Source organism: Biomphalaria glabrata, chromosome 8, assembly GCF_947242115.1.
Source record: "Biomphalaria glabrata chromosome 8, xgBioGlab47.1, whole genome shotgun sequence".
In the NCBI taxonomy this organism is placed as follows: Eukaryota; Metazoa; Mollusca; class Gastropoda; family Planorbidae; genus Biomphalaria; species Biomphalaria glabrata.
Genome location: NC_074718.1, coordinates 23,258,615 through 23,276,536, shown reverse-complemented (window position 1 = coordinate 23,276,536; position 17,922 = coordinate 23,258,615). Strand labels below are relative to the sequence as shown.

The 17,922-nt window shown below is 41.0% G+C and overlaps 1 protein-coding gene across 7 annotated transcripts in view; it reads left to right on the top strand.

The window, feature by feature from the left end:
• Positions 1–17,646, top strand: part of LOC106063109 (putative protocadherin beta-18) — a 66,199-nt gene extending 48,553 nt beyond the window's left edge. For all 7 annotated transcript variants that reach the window (XM_056039720.1, XM_056039722.1, XM_056039717.1 and 4 more), the window contains 3 exons: positions 1,871–3,907; positions 14,700–14,799; positions 16,283–17,646. In XM_056039720.1, the coding sequence (XP_055895695.1) occupies positions 1,871–3,907; positions 14,700–14,799; positions 16,283–16,728 (2,583 nt within the window). In that variant the 3' untranslated portion in view covers positions 16,729–17,646. The remainder of the gene's footprint in view (positions 1–1,870; positions 3,908–14,699; positions 14,800–16,282) is intronic.
• Positions 17,647–17,922: the final 276 nt, after the last annotated feature.

The following is a 17,922-nucleotide window of genomic DNA, read 5'->3' as shown; positions in this document are numbered from 1 at the left end:
ACAAGAGACTATTCATACTATTTTCCTTTTAGTTATTTTAAAATGTCATTTACTAAATATTAGCAAGGATTGAGCTCCACCATATCAACCCTCTGGTTTAAATTTAAAACTTCTTTTATTTAATCTTTAATAATTTTTTTTTGGTCTCCCGTATAGCGAAGATTTGTTTTGTCTGTGCACATTTTTTGTTTTGTATAGTTTAACTCAGACGTTCAAAGGGATTTCCATTCAATCATTGTCTGATATTCTGATAGCTTCAAGTTTACACGAAGATTCTATCTTCTGACAAGTTACAAAAAATGCCCTCGGGTTAAAGTTTTGTAAGGAGAAAGAATTGAATGTTCTCAGTAGTTCTCAGCAATAATACAATCTAGCATTCTTTTACAAAGTTTATATCAACACACTCTGTCTGTCTGGTAAAAAGTTTGTACACGTTATCGGATCAAGCTAAAATTTTGCACAAATATGTATTTTATCTGACAATACAAGAATAAGTAAAAAAAAATAATAACCAATTAGTTAATTAATTATTTTGTTTGGTATCTCCAACAAGGAAAATAAATTGTACTTGACTGAGGTGGTATGTTGGTATAAGCTAAATTATAGGTCGTCTCATTGAAGTAAGTTTGAAACAAACAATAGATAGATATACAATCTTCTATTTTCATACGCACCTCACTAACAGAGTGGTTAGAATGTCGGCTTGAGGAGGCTTGTGTCATGAGTTCGAATTAATGTCGTTCTCCCCCCCCCCCTTTTTTTTTCTTTATAAATGCTTTTAAAAAAACGATTACGGTAAAATTCACTTAGTTATCCCTCTCTTCCTTTCCGCCCCCCCCCCCATGACCCTTTTTTCCTACTGGTCCAGACAAGTGATAGGATCATAGAGTAGTGAGACAAGTGATAGGATCATAGAGTATTGAGAAAGCTCAAAGCGTGGCATAGCGCTAAACAAAAACAATTGGTAAAAATATTTCTAGTCGCACAGATTTATTGTTGCTGGTCTCGGATATCTATTGCAAACTTAATGACATGACTAATCTAAACTAATGAATACAACTCCACTGGTATAAGCTTTGGTGTTTTTTTTTTAAAAGTATTTTATACGTTTACGTACATGTTGTTGTGTTTTCTGTCCTGTTTCTCTAGCGTCACAATACATTGCATGGACTCTCTCTCTCTCTCTCTCTCCCTCTCTCTCCCTCTCTCTCTCTCTCTCTCTCTCTCTCTCTCCCTCTCCCTCTCTCTCCGTGTGTGTGGGAGCTACGTAGGATTAGGTTTATCTGACCATGGCCACATACTACCATGTTTCTACGTAGCTATTGAATGTGCACAGTTTTGATAGTACTAAATACAGTCTAAGTAAGCAGTTTAGTTTAGGGTTAGGGTTAGTTTACTGGCTTTTCTCAGGGGGAAAAAAAGTTTAAATCTCTTCATAAAAATTCTCTCCCTTTTTAAATCAGTTAGCCGCCATCTTTAGTTCTGGCTTTTCTGATATCTCCATTCAAAGCATATTCCCTAATGCATATGGGCTAATTGTACTCGTAGAATATTTGCTTGCCTTTAAATGTGCTTGCTATAAAGTTACTGCAATGTTTTAGGTGTACAATAGTGTTAATATAAAAGCAGCAAGAATTTCTTTATGAAATGACTACGTGACTTAACACTGGACAAAGAAAAAGAGCTACAATTACTATGTACCTAATTGAATTATTAATGAGGTAATGGAAAGACATCTGTCCACGTGCTAATTATTTAGAATATCTCCTGCATTGCTTCCCCTGATCTATAAATATCTTGTTTCAATGTAAGCAGCATTGGCGTACACATTGTTCACATTTTTCTTTCTTTTTGTTTCTTATAAAACTAGGTCACAGCCACGGATAAGGATGCCGGACAATATGGGGAGGTGAGGTATAGTTTCAGTCAGGCCAGTGAGATGGTCAACAAAGGAACATTTGCCATCCATCCCACCAGCGGACAGATCAGCCTCGTCGGGGACTTGAGAAAATTCCGAAGATCTGGCTCGCCTTTCGTGCTCTACGTGGACGCCAAAGATGGTGGTGAACCCCCGAGAAACAGTCAAACCATGGTTTCCATCTTTATAAAAAATACTGGAAATGAGGCCCCGGTTGTTAAGGTAAACACGGTGACAGCATCAGACGCAGGATTCCTGGCCATACCGGAAACAGCCGCGATGGACTGGTTCGTGGCTTATGTGGACGTTGAGGACACAGATGAGGGGGAAGCCGGCATTGTGGACTGCAAGCTGATGTCCGGAAGTGACTTCAAACTGGACTCACTGTCCGGCAGAGGTTACACGATCTTGTTGAACGTACAGCTTGACCGAGAGGTCAAGGACTCTCATCAGATCACAGTGAGCTGCCAAGACAAAGGAAACCCTCCAATGGAAACGCAGGTGGTGCTCATAGTAAATGTCACGGACGTCAACGACAACGCGCCTGAATTCGATAAAGCCAGTTATGAAGCCACGGTTGACGAGAACAGAAAAGACCAGTATGCCGTAAAGGTGACCGCAAAGGACACAGACATGGGGCCCAACGCGGACATTACGTATTCCCTATCCGAAAACGTTGCCGGTTATTTAAAGATACATCAGAAATCTGGACTTATCACTACATCTACAGAACTTGATCGAGAGAGAAACGCAACACTGCAGTTTACTGTGTTCGCAGTAGATACCGGAGACATTAAAAAGACTGGATCGGCTAATGTTGTGCTCTACATCCGTGATGCCAATGACAACAGCCCTCGGTTCAACCGCACCACCTTTGACTTCTCGACTTCAGAGCTAACAGCCAACAACACGATCATAGGAGAACTACTGGCCTATGATTTGGACACAGGACTCAACGGCCAGTTCGATTTCTTTCTGGGCAGCTCCACGAGTAAAGGCGGAAATCCTTTGCCCTTCAACGTCTTGAAAAACGGGTCAGTGTTGGTTTCAGGAGCTTTGGATAGAGAGATGCAAGATTCGTTCTCTTTCTTGGCTTTAGTTCGCGACCGTGGCGAACCCTCGAGGTCAAGCTCGGTTACGGTGGGGGTCAAGGTGACGGACGAGAACGACAACGATCCCGTCATTCTCTTCCCGACGTCTAGCAATCACACCATCGCCGTCACCAACATCCCAGAAAGCAACATCGTCCTGGGACAGATCATTGCCTTCGATGCCGACGAAGGAATCAACTCCGACGTACGCTTCTATATTTATGGTGGCAATACCGGCGGCGCTTTCGCCATAGGCGCCACCACTGGTGAGCTTGTGTTGCAGGACAAAAACAAGCTGATAAATCCTTCTGTGTACAACCTGTCCATTAAGGTAGAAGATGCCTCTAAAACTCCTAGGAACACAACGACGCATCTGAGAATCGAGGTCAACTACGAAAACGTGACGGGACTTTCGGAAAGTGACACCTCGCCGATGGGTGGTCATTACATCCTCATCGTCGGCATAATAGGCGGCGCCACGTTCATCCTCTCCGTCGTCATTATCAGCGCCATCATATTCATTCTACACTCTGAGGCCGCCAAGCGACGCGCCAACGACGGCTCGCTCTACCAAAACAAATTTCTAGCCGGCAGCCCCATACAGGCGGCGGGCACCGAGAAGGTCTCTAACGACCTTGCCGTGAGGGCGCCGAGTAACAACAATAGCAGTATCGGCAAGGGCGGAAGCAATTCGTCGCCACCTGGGAACGAGGATGCCGGCTCACGCTTGGTCAACACTGAAAGAAAGTGTGACGAAGTGACCAAGAAGGTCAGTTTTAGCCTCAATATCCAAGATGATCAGCACTACTGGATTAAACGAGACTGTCCAGATAAGGCAATTATGTGGGATAGTCCGTCACCGAGCCAGATAACAGAGAATCACAAAGCTGCTAGTATTGTAAGTATTTTAGATTTTTCAAAGCGAATTTTTATTTAAATTGTATGTGAGCGTGCTTACTTATATAATAGACTTAAAAAGAAAAAGATGTATAAAAAATCCTAATTTTTTTAAATTTATCTAATGGGAAGAAATCTGTATTATTCAAGAATGTAGAACTTTTTTCCCTTTTTCGATTTAAAAAAAAGTAATTAATTATTAATAATTAATTAACAAATAGGTTAGTTTTTTAATGGATTCAAAATTTTGTTAGGTACAATAAATAATTGTTTGAAGTTTTAAAAAATGAATGTGGGAGATATAACGTGTACTATTATTTAAGGGGACAAATCCCGACATATTTAACTATATCTGTTAAAAATGAAGGGTTAATTTTCATTGTTGGTATAAATAAACGTAATTAATAACCAGTAATTAATTGACTAATTGGTTAATATTTTTTATTGATTGTTTTGTCTACGTCAATGAATAATTGTGTAAAGTTTCAACTTGATCAGAAATTGGTTTGGGAGAAATAACGTGTTCAAACTCTTTACCAGACAGGGTGAGTTGATTTAAACTTTGTACCAGACAGGGTGAGTTGATTTAAACTTTGTACCAGACAGGGTGAGTTGATTTAAACTTTGTACCAGACAGGGTGAGTTGATTTAAACTTTGTACCAGACAGGGTGAGTTGATTTAAACTTTGTACCAGACAGGGTGAGTTGATTTAAACTTTGTACCAGACAGGGTGAGTTGATTTAAACTTTGTACTAGACAGGGTGAGTTGATTTAAACTTTGTACCAGACAGGGTGAGTTGATTTAAACTTTGTACCAGACAGGGTGAGTTGATTTAAACTTTGTATATAAAAATTTAAAAAAAGGAGGTGCGTCTTGTTGTTTGTTTCAGATTTACTTTAAAACAGTGACCTATAAAGGGGACTAGTTCAGCTTACACCACCACTTCAGTCAAGTACAATTTATTTCCCTTGTTAGAGATACCAAACAAAATAATTAATTACCAATAGTTAATTAGCTAATTGGTTGAATTTTTAAAATTGATTCTTGTGTTGTCAGGTAAAAGAAATAATTGTGTGAAATTTCAGCTTGATCCGAGATTGGGTGTGGAGAAATAATGTGTACAGACATTTGACCTAACAGACAGACAGAGTTGATATAAACTTTGTAACAATACACCTTTATAACCTTGTTGCAAATATTAAGAATTGTTCAGAGTTTGACCAGTCAAAAGATAAGGCCTTCGAGATTTCCAGATTTCGACCTCGTTTGATTCCAATCCATTCTTTCCATTTCATTTTTTTTTTTAAACCGCTCACCAGCCCACCCACTCATACTCGCCTCCCCCCCCCCAACCCCCACCACCAAACCTTTACAGTTCACGTAATTAATAACAATGAGAGGGAGGGGGAGACTTAAGCTCTGGCTGTCACAACGTATTACCAGGGAGGCTGTGACCATGTTGTAGGCCGGGGAAATGTCAGTGGCGACATGTTCACAACGTGGCCTCCTGTCAGAAAAAGACGAGGCCTGGACGGTAGGCCGTCGTTAGAGCTGTCACATTTGCAGACGAGAGAAGAAAAAAACGCACACACAAAGAAAGTGCGTTAGGACATTTCTTACACTGGCTGATCACTGGGCCCCTCAGCAGCGTTGCTGATGTCTTACACTGGCTGATCCCTGGGCCCCTCAGCAGCGTTGCTGATGTCTTACACTGGCTGATCCCTGGGGCCCCTCAGTAGCGTTGCTGATGTCTTACACTGACTGATCCCTGGGCCCCTCAGTAGCGTTGCTGATGTCTTACACTGACTGATCCCTGGGGCCCTCAGTAGCGTTGCTGATGTCTTACACTGACTGATCCCTGGGGCCCTCAGTAGCGTTGCTGATGTCTTACACTGGCTGATCCCTGGGCCCCTCAGCAGCGTTGCTGATGTCTTACACTGGCTGATCCCTGGGCCCCTCAGCAGCGTTGCTGATGTCTTACACTGGCTGATCCCTGGGCCCCTCAGCAGCGTTGCTGATGTCTTACACTGGCTGATCCCTGGGGCCCCTCAGCAGCGTTGCTGATGTCTTACACTGGCTGATCCCTGGGCCCCTCAGCAGCGTTGCTGATGTCTTACACTGGCTGATCCCTGGGCCCCTCAGCAGCGTTGCTGATGTCTTACACTGGCTGATCCCTGGGGCCCTCAGCAGCGTTGCTGATGTCTTACACTGGCTGATCCCTGGGGCCCCTCAGCAGCTTTGCTGATGTCTTAAAAAGGCGGGGGGGGGGGTATACTTATAATTTTCTTTATTTTTTTTTCTTGTGGTAAAAAAAACTGATTGTGAAATGTCTGACTACAATCATCTGTGAAATGACTGCCTACAATCATCTGTGAAATGGCTTCCTACAATCATCTGTGAAATGACTGACTACAATCATCTATTTATGCACAACAATGGCACCATAAAATACCTCCCCTCCTCATGCTCCTTAAAGAGAAATAAATAAATAAATCCTTTTCTTTCGGATATATATAAGGTAGAACAGATTTATGACTTTGAGGATTAAGCGTTATACATAGACTGAGCCATATTTTTATTAAATGTAAAAAAAAAAAAAAGCATAATCTAATAAAATACTCAGACACAAAATAATGGCACATTTCTCATTCTATATGCTGGGACACATGCACACACCATGCTCGTAATAATGTTCTTCTTTAATGGAACGTCTGTTGAACATTTTTCAATCAATCTTCATAAAAGTAAATCCATTTTGTTGTTATTGTCAAACTTTAAAGTTATATAAAGTTTAGGTTCAAGCAAACATTATTGGACTTTTGACAACCAGTGGAGCGATGGGCCGAAACTTCACCTTCGGAGTCTGTTCTGGGCAATTCCTCTCAGTTGGTTTCATGTCCATCAATGTCATCTTAGCCTCTTGGTCTAACGATCTCCACCATGTTTGTTTGGGTGCCCCGGCCTCTTTCTTCTTCTGTGAATTTCAGCCTAGGGCCTAAAGGCCTGTTTTCCAATGTTTTCTGCTGTTTTTACAATGTATGACCAATCCAGCTCCATTTGTGTTTTTTATTTTTTTATTTCTTGCTGTATTGATTGCTGTTGAGAAAAGCATTTCAAGAACTCACAAATGTTGTAGCACGAACAATGTTCTTAGTATTTTAAATGGTACAAAACAGAAGGAGATCCATTGGACACAAGGCCAGGAAGTTTACCAGACAAAATTTGTCAGATCTAGTGGTAATAAATAAATAATAAAAAAACTATAAGAAAAAAAATAATACAAAAAAAAAGCTTGTACAGAGTGTAATTGTATTAATTAGTTTGGATCAGTCATGTATGACTGTCCTAGACAAAATAAATCTGTGCAATTAGAAATATTTTAGTAACAATTGTTTTTGTTTAGCTTTTCTTTTTGATTCTTGTGTTGTCCGGTTAAAGAAATAAATTGTGCAAAATTTCAGCCTAATCCTTGATAGGCTGTGGGAGAAATTACTCCAATAGTTCACTGTAGGTTTTACTGACTGTGTTATGTAGATTATGTGTAAAAAAAAACAACAAAGTCATAGTTTGTATCCAACTGTAGCATAATGTAGTGTCGTATTGTCTTAAGACTCGGTCTAATGTTATCATTTTCTTAAGTCTTGAAGGTGAGACTTTGAACGAAGCTCCTTAGTTCCACTGACATTACCCACTGCAGCATCTAAAATATTTGTCTACCCGTCTGTCTTCCTGCTCATTCAACCCCTATCAGAGACGCGGCCCATCCGTGCACTGGTCTTTACACTATGTGCTGTCTCCTACTCTACAGTGATCCACCTGAAATATTGTTGTTGAGTCTTTTCTTCTTCTTTACTCAACCTCTTTGCAACATTAACTTTATTATTGGTTCTACAAGTTGGTATGAGACACAAGCGTTTTGCGACGGGTGTGGGGGAGGGGCCACCTGGTACGCTGATTCAGAACCACTGATTGGGGTGTGGAGGGTCGCCGATTTAGAACCATTTATTTGTAGGGCACTAAGACTCAATCTCTGCAGATTTACAGTCACGACACAATGCTCGTGTTGAAAGCGGCGAATGACATGTATCAATACATCACAAAGCAACATTGTGTCGTATAGAATACAACACTTGCAATGTCTGGTAGGAAAAAAATAACAAGAAAATTCAAATATTTAATTTGTATTCTATTTCTCAACTAATTGTTTCTTTAGACTGTCGTAGGTACAGAAATGCCAAGGTCGGGTATTTGGTGTAATATAATGTACTGTAATAGGGTGGATAGGGTTTAATTGTTTTTTTTTGTGCCAAAGGGTTATTGTAGTTTATTATAAATTACAGATGTTCGTTCTTAGCTGAAGATAATTACATCCTGAGAGCATCCTCGTGTCATTCTATTCGTGAATTATAATTTAAACACTTGTAAGTCATACGTTTATCTGGCTGATTCGGTCGACCCATTAAACATGCTCTAATGACATTAGGGAAGAAGGAGCACTTTTACGAATTAGTCCTAGCATTTAGAGTAAGAAATGTGACTTTTTCTGTCTTTCTGTGTATTTTATTGCATGGGTTTTTTGTAAGCGCATAAGTCAACCACATACAAATAAAAAAAATAATTTAAAAAAAAAAGAAGTTTTAAAGAAAGTTGTCTTACATGGCGTCTTGGGTAAAAAAAAAAACGTATCTAGAGTGAACGAAGTTTATTTTCGAAAACATTTTTTTTTTCAGCTGGGCACGCACTAGAAAATCTGGGGTGAGGGAGTAAGACCAAATAGGAAGTGGTTTGTCTTGACTTACTGGGAGTTCAACTTATTTATTCAGCAGTTAGAGAGTAGAACCAAAGGTCTTGGACACCATGGATCGAATGTATTCCTCCACGAGCCAGGAACTAGATTTTGACTAGATCAAAACCGTTTTTCGGGGTCACTCCTCTTTGAGCCACTGTCTGGATCCCTTTACGTGGAGAGGCTGGTGGCCGATTCCAACGAGGAAGTCATTCGTACCGCTACTGACAGTAACAATGTCACCACCACAGCATTCTCTGTTCTCCTAGTCTTATATTCCGTTGGACATGTCCACAAAGTGCCACGTTAAAGGCGGGAAAAGATTACATTCACCTGATGTTTGTCAGCAATGCTCACGTTGACCCTCTTCAGACAGGCGACAAGCAATAGGTGTGACCTATCATGCTTAAATGTATACACTTGGTCTGGAGGGCTATAGTTTGTTTTTGTTTTTTTGGTTATTGATAGTTTGAAGCTCTGGTTTTCATGATGATTTTCATGCTGCCTTTTTACCTGCTTCGATGACCAAACAACGGGCTAATTCTCTTAGTAATCTTTTTTTTTTTAACAATCATTGTGTAGGGTACCCCTCTCATACCTTGCGATCTATGGTGACAGAAGAGCTGTTACTGTGGCCTGAGATCTATGGGGCAGAAGAGAAGAGCTGTTTCTGTGGCCTGAGATCTATGGGGCAGATGATCTGTTACTGTGGCCTGAGATCTATGGGGCAGAAGAGCTGTTTCTGTGGCCTGAGATCTATGGGGCAGAAGAGCTGTTTCTGTGGCCTGAGATCTATGGTGACAGAAGAGCTGTTTCTGTGGCCTGAGATCTATGGGGCAGATGATCTGTTTCTGTGGCCTGAGATCTATGGGGCAGAAGAGCTGTTTCTGTGGCCTGAGATCTATGGGTCAGAAGAGCTGTTTCTGTGGCCTGAGATCTATGGGGCAGATGATCTGTTTCTGTGGGCTGAGATCTATGGGGCAGATGATCTGTTTCTGTGGCCTGAGATCTATGGGGCAGAAGAGCTGTTTCTGTGGCCTGAGATCTATGGGGCAGAAGAGCTGTTTCTGTGGCCTGAGATCTATGGGACAGAAGAGCTGTTTCTGTGGCCTGAGATCTATGGGGCAGAAGAGCTGTTATTGTGGCCTGAGATCTATGGGGCAGAAGAGCTGTTTCTGTGGCCTGAGATCTATGGGGCAGATGATCTGTTTCTATGGGCTGAGATCTATGGGGCAGATGATCTGTTTCTGTGGCCTGAGATCTATGGGATAGATGATCTGTTTCTGTGGCCTGAGATCTATGGGGCAGATGATCTGTTTCTGCGGGCTGAGATCTATGGGGCAGATGATCTGTTTCTGTGGCCTGAGATCTATGGGACAGATGATCTGTTTCTGTGGCCTGAGATCTATGGGGCAGATGATCTGTTTCTGTGGCCTGAGATCTATGGGGCAGATGATCTGTTTCTGCGGGCTGAGATCTATGGGACAGATGATCTGTTTCTGTGGCCTGAGATCAATGGGACAGATGATCTGTTTCTGTGGCCTGAGATCTATGGGGCAGAAGAGCTGTTTCTGTGGCCTGAGATCTATGGGGCAGATGATCTGTTTCTGCGGCCAGAAATCTATGGGGCAGATGATCTGTTTCTGTGACCTGAGATCTATGGGACATATGATCTATTTCTGTGGCCTGAGATCTATGGGGCAGCTGGTCTGTTTCTGAAACCTGAGATATATGGGGCAGATGATCTGTTTCTGGGACCTGAGATATATGGGGCAGATGATCTGTTTCTGTGGCCGACGGGAAACAAGCGTTTCATGTAGCTAGTACAACGACCGTTTTACTTCCTCAACGTATGTCATTAACCCATTAGAGTTGGTCGAACTCCAAAAATCCAGAAGTTCAAAATCTAGAACTCGAGAGCCTTCGGTAGAGGGGATGTAATGTAACGTTAGAGGAGATGTAATGTAAGGTTAGAGGGGATGTAATGTAAGGTTAGAGGGGATGTAATGTAAGAATACAGGAGATGTAATGTAATGTTAGAGGGGATGTAATGTAAGGTTAGAGGGGATGTAATGTAAGGTTAGAGGGGATGTAATGTAAGGTTAGAGGGGATGTAATGTAACGTTAGAAGGGATGTAATGTAAGGTTAGAGGAGATGTAATGTAAGGTTAGAGGGGATGTAATGTAAGGTTTGAGGGGATGTAATGTAAGGTTAGAGGGGATGTAATGTAAGGTTAGAGGGGATGTAATGTAAGGTTAGAGGGGATGTAATGAAAGGTTAGAGGGGATGTAATGTAAGGTTACAGGAGATGAAATGTAAGGTAAGAGAGGATGTAATGTAAGGTTAGAGGGGATGTAATGTAAGGTTAGAGGAAGTGTAATGAAAGGTTAGAGGGGATGTAATGTAAGGTTAGAAGAGATGTAATGTAAGGTTAGAGGGGATGTAATGTAAGGTTACAGGAGATGTAATGTAAGGTTAGAGGGGATGTAATGTAACATTAGAGGGGATGTAATGTAAGGTTAGAGGGGATGTAATGTAACGTTAGAGGGGATGTAATGTAACGTTAGAGGGGATGTAATGTAAGGTTAGAGGGGATGTAATGTAACGTTAGAGGGGATGTAATGTAAGGTTAGAGGAGATGTAATGTAAGGTTAGAGGGGATGTAATGTAAGGTTAGAGGGGATGTAATGTAGCGTTAGAGGGGATGTAATGTAACGTTACAGGGGATGTAATGTAAGGTTACAGGAGATGTAATGTAACGTTAGAGGGGATGTAATGTAAGGTTAGACGGGATGTAATGTAAGGTTAGATGGGATGTAATGTAAGGTTACAGGAGATGTAATGTAGCGTTAGAGGGGATGTAATGTAACGTTAGAGGGGATGTAATGTAACGTTAGAGGGGATGTTATGTAAGGTTAGAGGGGATGTAATGTTAGGTTAGAGGGGACGTAATGTAAGGTTAGAGGAGATGTAATGTAAGGTTAGAGGGGATGTAATGTAGCGTTAGAGGGGATTTAATGTAAGGTTAGAGGGGATGTAATGTAAGGTTAGAGGGGATGTAATGTAAGGTTAGAGGGGATGTAATGTAAGGTTAGATGGGATGTAATGTAAGGTTACAGGAGATGTAATGTAGCGTTAGAGGGGATGTAATGTAACGTTAGAGGGGATGTAATGTAACGTTAGAGGGGATGTTATGTAAGGTTAGAGGGGATGTAATGTTAGGTTAGAGGGGACGTAATGTAAGGTTAGAGGAGATGTAATGTCACGTTAGAGGGGATGTAATGTAAGGTTAGAGGGGATGTAATGTAAGGTTAGAGGGGATGTAATGTAGCGTTAGAGGGGGATTTAATGTAAGGTAAGAGGGGATGTAATGTAAGGTTAGAGGGGATGTAATGTAACGTTAGAGGGGATGTTATGTAAGGTTAGAGGGGATGTAATGTTAGGTTAGAGGGGATGTAATGTAAGGTTAGAGGAGATGTAATGTAACGTTAGAGGGGATGTAATGTAAGGTTAGAGGAGATGTAATGTAAGGTTAGAGGAGATGTAATGTAACGTTAGAGGGGATGTAATGTAAGGTTAGAGGAGATGTAATGTAAGGTTAGAGGGGATTTAATGTAAGGTTAGAGGGGATGTAATGTAAGGTTAGAGGAGATGTAATGTAACCTTAGAGGGGATGTAATGTAACGTTAGAGGAGGTGTAATGTAACGTTAGAGGGGATGTAATGTAAGGTTACAGGAGATGTAATGTAATGTTAGAGGGGATGTAATGTAAGGTTAGAGGGGATGTAATGTAAGGTTAGAGGAGATGTAATGTAAGGTTAGAGGGGATGTAATGTAAGGTTAGAGGGGATGTAATGTAAGGTTAGAGGGGATGTAATGTAAGGTTAGAGGGGATGTAATGTAAGGTTACAGGAGATGTAATGTAACGTTAGAGGGGATGTAATGTAAGGTTAGAGGGGATGTAATGTAAGGTTTGAGGGGATGTAATGTAAGGTTAGAGGGGATGTAATGTAACGTGAGAGGAGGTGTAATGTAACGTTAGAGGGGATGTAATGTAAGGTTACAGGAGATGTAATGTAATGTTAGAGGGGATGTAATGTAACGTTAGAGGGGATGTAATGTAAGGTTAGAGGGGATGTAATGTAAGGTTAGAGGGGATGTAATGTAACGTTAGAGGGGATATAATGTAACGTTAGAGGGGACGTAATGTAAGGTTAGAGGAGATGTAATGTAACGTTAGAGGCGATGTAATGTAAGGTTAGAGGAGATGTAATGTAACGTTAGAGGGGATGTAATGTAAGGTTAGAGGGGATGTAATGTAAGGTTTGAGGGGATGTAATGTAGCGTTAGAGGGGATGTAATGTAAGGTTAGAGGGGATGTAATGTAAGGTTAGAGGAGATGTAATGTAAGGTTAGAGGGGATTTAATGTAAGGTTAGAGGGGATGTAATGTAAGGTTAGAGGAGATGTAATGTAAGGTTAGAGGGGATGTAATGTAACGTTAGAGGAGGTGTAATGTAACGTTAGAGGGGATGTAATGTAAGGTTACAGGAAATGTAATGTTAGAGGGGATGTAATGTAAGGTTAGAGGGGATGTAATGTAACGTTAGAGGGGATGTAATGTAAAGTTAGAGGGGATGTTATGTAAGGTTAGAGGGGATGTAATGTTATGTTAGAGGGGATGTAATGTAAGGTTAGAGGAGATGTAATGTAACGTTAGAGGGGATGTAATGTAAGGTTAGAGGAGATGTAATGTAACGTTAGAGTGGATGTAATGTAAGGTTAGAGGGGATGTAATGTAAGGTTAGAGGGGATGTAATGTAGCGTTAGAGGGGATTTAATGTAAGGTTAGAGGGGATGTAATGTAAGGTTAGAGGGGATGTAATGTAAGGTTAGAGGAGATGTAATGTAAGGTTAGAGGGGATTTAATATAAGGTTAGAGGGGATGTAATGTAAGGTTAGAGGAGATGTAATGTAAGGTTAGAGGGGATGTAATGTAAGGTTAGAGGGAATGTAATGTAAGGTTAGAGGGGATGTAATGTAAGGTTCGAGGCGATGTAATGTAAGCTTAGAGGAGATGTAATGTAAGGTTAGAGGAGATGTAATGTAACGTTAGAGGGGATGTAATGTAACGTTAGAGGGGATGTAATGTAAGGTTAGAGGGCATGTAATGTAAGGTTAGAGGGGATGTAATGTAAGGTTACAGGAGATGTAATGTAACGTTAGAGGGCATGTAATGTAAGGTTAGAGGGGATGTAATGTAAGGTTACAGGAGATGTAATGTAACGTTAGAGGGCATGTAATGTAAGGTTAGAGGGGTTGTAATGTAAGGTTACAGGAGATGTAATGTAGCGTTAGAGGGGATGTAATGTAACGTTAGAGGGGATGTAATGTAACGTTAGAGGGGATGTTATGTAAGGTTAGAGGGGATGTAATGTAAGGTTAGAGGGGATGTAATGTAAGGTTAGAGGGGATGTAATGTAAGGTTAGAGGGGATGTAATGTAAGGTTACAGGAGATGTAATGTAACGTTAGAGGAGATGTAATGTAAGGTTAGAGGGGATTTAATGTAGCGTTAGAGGGGATTTAATGTAAGGTTAGAGGGGATGTAATGTAAGGTTAGAGGAGATGTAATGTAAGGTTAGAGGGGATTTAATGTAAGGTTAGAGGGGATGTAATGTAAGGTTAGAGGAGATGTAATGTAAGGTTAGAGGGGATGTAATGTAAGGTTAGAGGAGATGTAATGTAAGGTTAGAGGGGATGTAATATAAGGTTAGAGGGGATGTAATGTAAGGTTAGAGGGGATGTAATGTAAGGTTAGAGGGAATCCTGGGGCGGCGATTGGAAGAAGTAGGGAGAGGAGGCCCAATCTGCGTGTTGCTCAACGCTAACCACTTGGCTATTCTCAGTTTGATCTCCATTTTCTCCAACAAATAGATTGACCTGCCGCTTTTTTTTTTTATTTCCTCCATCCATTTTAATCTAATTTCTACAATCTATCTTCAGGCAGACGACAGTGATGCCTCGCTGGACTCGGCTCCCAGTGACAGCGGGAAAGGTACGAGTGACGAAGAAAATAAGTTTGACTCGTACCTGGCCACCAGAGGTAGGACATTGGGCAGATTGGTTTGATAGGGCAGGGAAAAAATGGGAAAGGGGGGGGGGGGTAAGATCATCACATAAAACATTGTACCATGTTAGCCCAGCCTCTTTAATCGTTCGCCGTGGATTATCAGCCGTTTGACCATTCAATCAAGATGTTATTTCTTATTTAACGAAAATAATCATAAGCATTTGAGCCTTTAAAATAGAGAGAAAGAGAATGTTTTAATAAAGCGTTTCTCAATCAGAGGAACGCTCCCAGACAGTCGCTCAAATTATTTCATGGGAATATTATTTTTTTGAATTAGTGATGTCGTTATAGATTGGTATTAGATTCTAGCATGGCCTAGAATTTTTACCCATGTTAAAAAATATTGTTTAAATTGAAACTTTCTTGTTTTCGTCTTGGGAGTATAAATTTGTATACTGTTTTCGCCACAGGATCTGTTAAAATCATTTTCATGAAACATTTTATTGTATGTCCGCCATGCATTTTTAGCCGCCTTGTAGTGCATAATGAAACGTTGAGATGTCCAAAAGGTTTGTAGTAAATCTCTTTGATGAACCCTGACCCGGGTAAGTAGTTGTATCCCCTGGCCAGAATGATTGGCTCTTCACCGACCCTTCTGTCTGGAGGCCAGCATCAACGAGATGTTCACATGGGTCACAGTCCCTTGAACCAATGCAATGGGTTCCCCCATCCCATGCGAGGCCGAAGGCCGAACCCACGAGGGGATACTTCATATTCATATAATGTACCATTGCGTTCCGTGGGGGGGGGGGCAATCCCCACCCGTATGGACCCCGCTGGGGAATGATGCACTGGATACGGACGGGTTAGCAAGCCTCTCTACCATCCCCACCACGTGCACGTACACGAGCTAGAGCAGAACTGTGGTAGCCCACTGGAGGCTCGTTGTTAGCCTGAGCAGGTTCAGTGGGAACAATTATTATAATTGAAAAGAAAAACACTACAAAAAAAAACAAAAAAAAAAGCAGTTTTTGTTAAGAAACGTTATTTCTAGTTTGATAGTTGTTGTTTTTTTTTTTTACAAGTCACTCCTTCATGAAGAAACCTGGAGGCTGGGTGGTTGGGCGACAGCTGATCTCAAAAACGGCTCTAACGATTTTCTTAGAAATTTAACAGTTGATGTATATCGCTGAGAAAAGAATTACCAGCTCGTTGGCCACACGAGGAAAACTCTTGTGTTCACGTTACAATTGTTCAAAAAATAAATAATAAATAAATGTAAATTTGTCTAGAGAATAAATCTAGGTCTAGAGCTAACATGGCGTGGTTAGCCGTATTACAGTAATTTTACGATAAGTCAATTTAAAGTTGATTCCATTTTATTGGAGTGTATAAGCGTTACTAATATTTGTTACGTCAATCTACTAGCCTACATATAGATTCTAGATCTAGACTAGCTACCGGTACTACTAAATAGAATCATCTTAATGCCATTTTTTATCCGTTTACATTCTAGGACAGCGGCGACCTCTGTATCACTCATCTGGGGCAGTTGGAACTCATCCGAGAGGTGACATGAATGACTTCACCAAGTACTCAGTCACGTCTTTAATCAAACCGCAGACTATCCCAGTGTTATATAACCACACTTCATCGCCTCATTACTTGCCCAGTCACTCACCTCAGCATGGCCCACCATCACACCTGGACGCCGTCTGCCCGACTTCCTGTGCCGTGTTTCAAAACTCATCTTTTGGTCATCGTCAAGGACATTTCCATGCCCAAGGGCCTCAACACATAGCAGCTCACCATGGGCAGACGCAGGCGATGAGTCCGATGGGCACTTTCACACGGTCACACTTGTCTGCAGACGATGACCGCAGTAGCACGTCTGGCAGTTACGTTATAAATCAAGAGGACGCTTCCTTCGATGAATTGGTTGGCAAAGATCTGGTCGTTTAACACAACAAAAAAAAAAAAAAAAAGAGGGTGAACTGGTAACTTAAAGCATGTGTTCAAAATGCGCTAAGATAATGCAAGTCGTTCAGATATGACACTTACTACAAGGCTTTGTATTGAAACATCTGGAGGTGGCTAAATCACATGAAAATTGTAGTACGTGGTATTCTCTGTCAGACAATATTAGGTACCGGAATTGCATTATAAGCCTGTACAAACCTTTAGTAATCAGGTTTATACACTAAACTGATAGTCAAATGATCTGATGGATGGGAGAGAAACCAATCTAACCATGCTTTTGTCCTGAAAAGTGATCATATAGAATAGGCTTGAGAGGCTTAAACTGCCTGGCTACCTCAAGGCGGCCGGAGCTCGACACCAGACTCGAGTAGCGTTGTGTTTACTGAACGCTCAAAGACAGCACGGAAAACCTTCTCCCAAATACCCCACTCCTTCTAATGGTCCACAATAGAGATTAGACAATAACGCATCGAGCATGCTATAAGCATTAAAACTGCGCTATATAAAAGAGAATTTTGCTTCAGGGACATGCTTTTATAGCAGTACTTACGTTTTTAAAACGCAAATTTAGTTACCTTAGAAACAAATGTTACAAAAACTATCAAAGCAATGATTTTGTTTTTAGATTGGAGCCGCATGCTAGCTATTAGTGTTACAATACCAAATGTACCTTCTATATGAAACTGAAAGCTGCTTTCTCAGTGTAACTACAAGTACACGATCTAATCATTGAATTGTTCAGTAGTTTGTATGTAGAGCAAACATGTACATTGTATTGTTCAGTAGTTTGTATGTAGAGCAAACATGTACACATTGTATTGTGAACGAGTTCATGGCTGAGATGTGAACATTTGTGTACACAATGTACAAGTACTTTGGAATAAAAATATTTTAAATTGACTTGTAGTATTAATGTTTGTAAAATGTTTGACATGTTTCGGATATTCATTCAGGTCATTTACTTCCTGGTCCAAGCCTCCCGCAGGACGACGGGGGATGGCAACAGGCAGGGTATGAACCTGTGACCATCAAGACGATCGAACGACAATGTGTGGTGTACATAGCACGACCAGGCAGTCCTCCACTATTAGTTTTAAAAAGTGTGTTACTTATTTAAGCCCTCTCTGCTCTGTTGAATCCTTCAGATACCTGCGTAAGAAGGGAAACAAATCTATG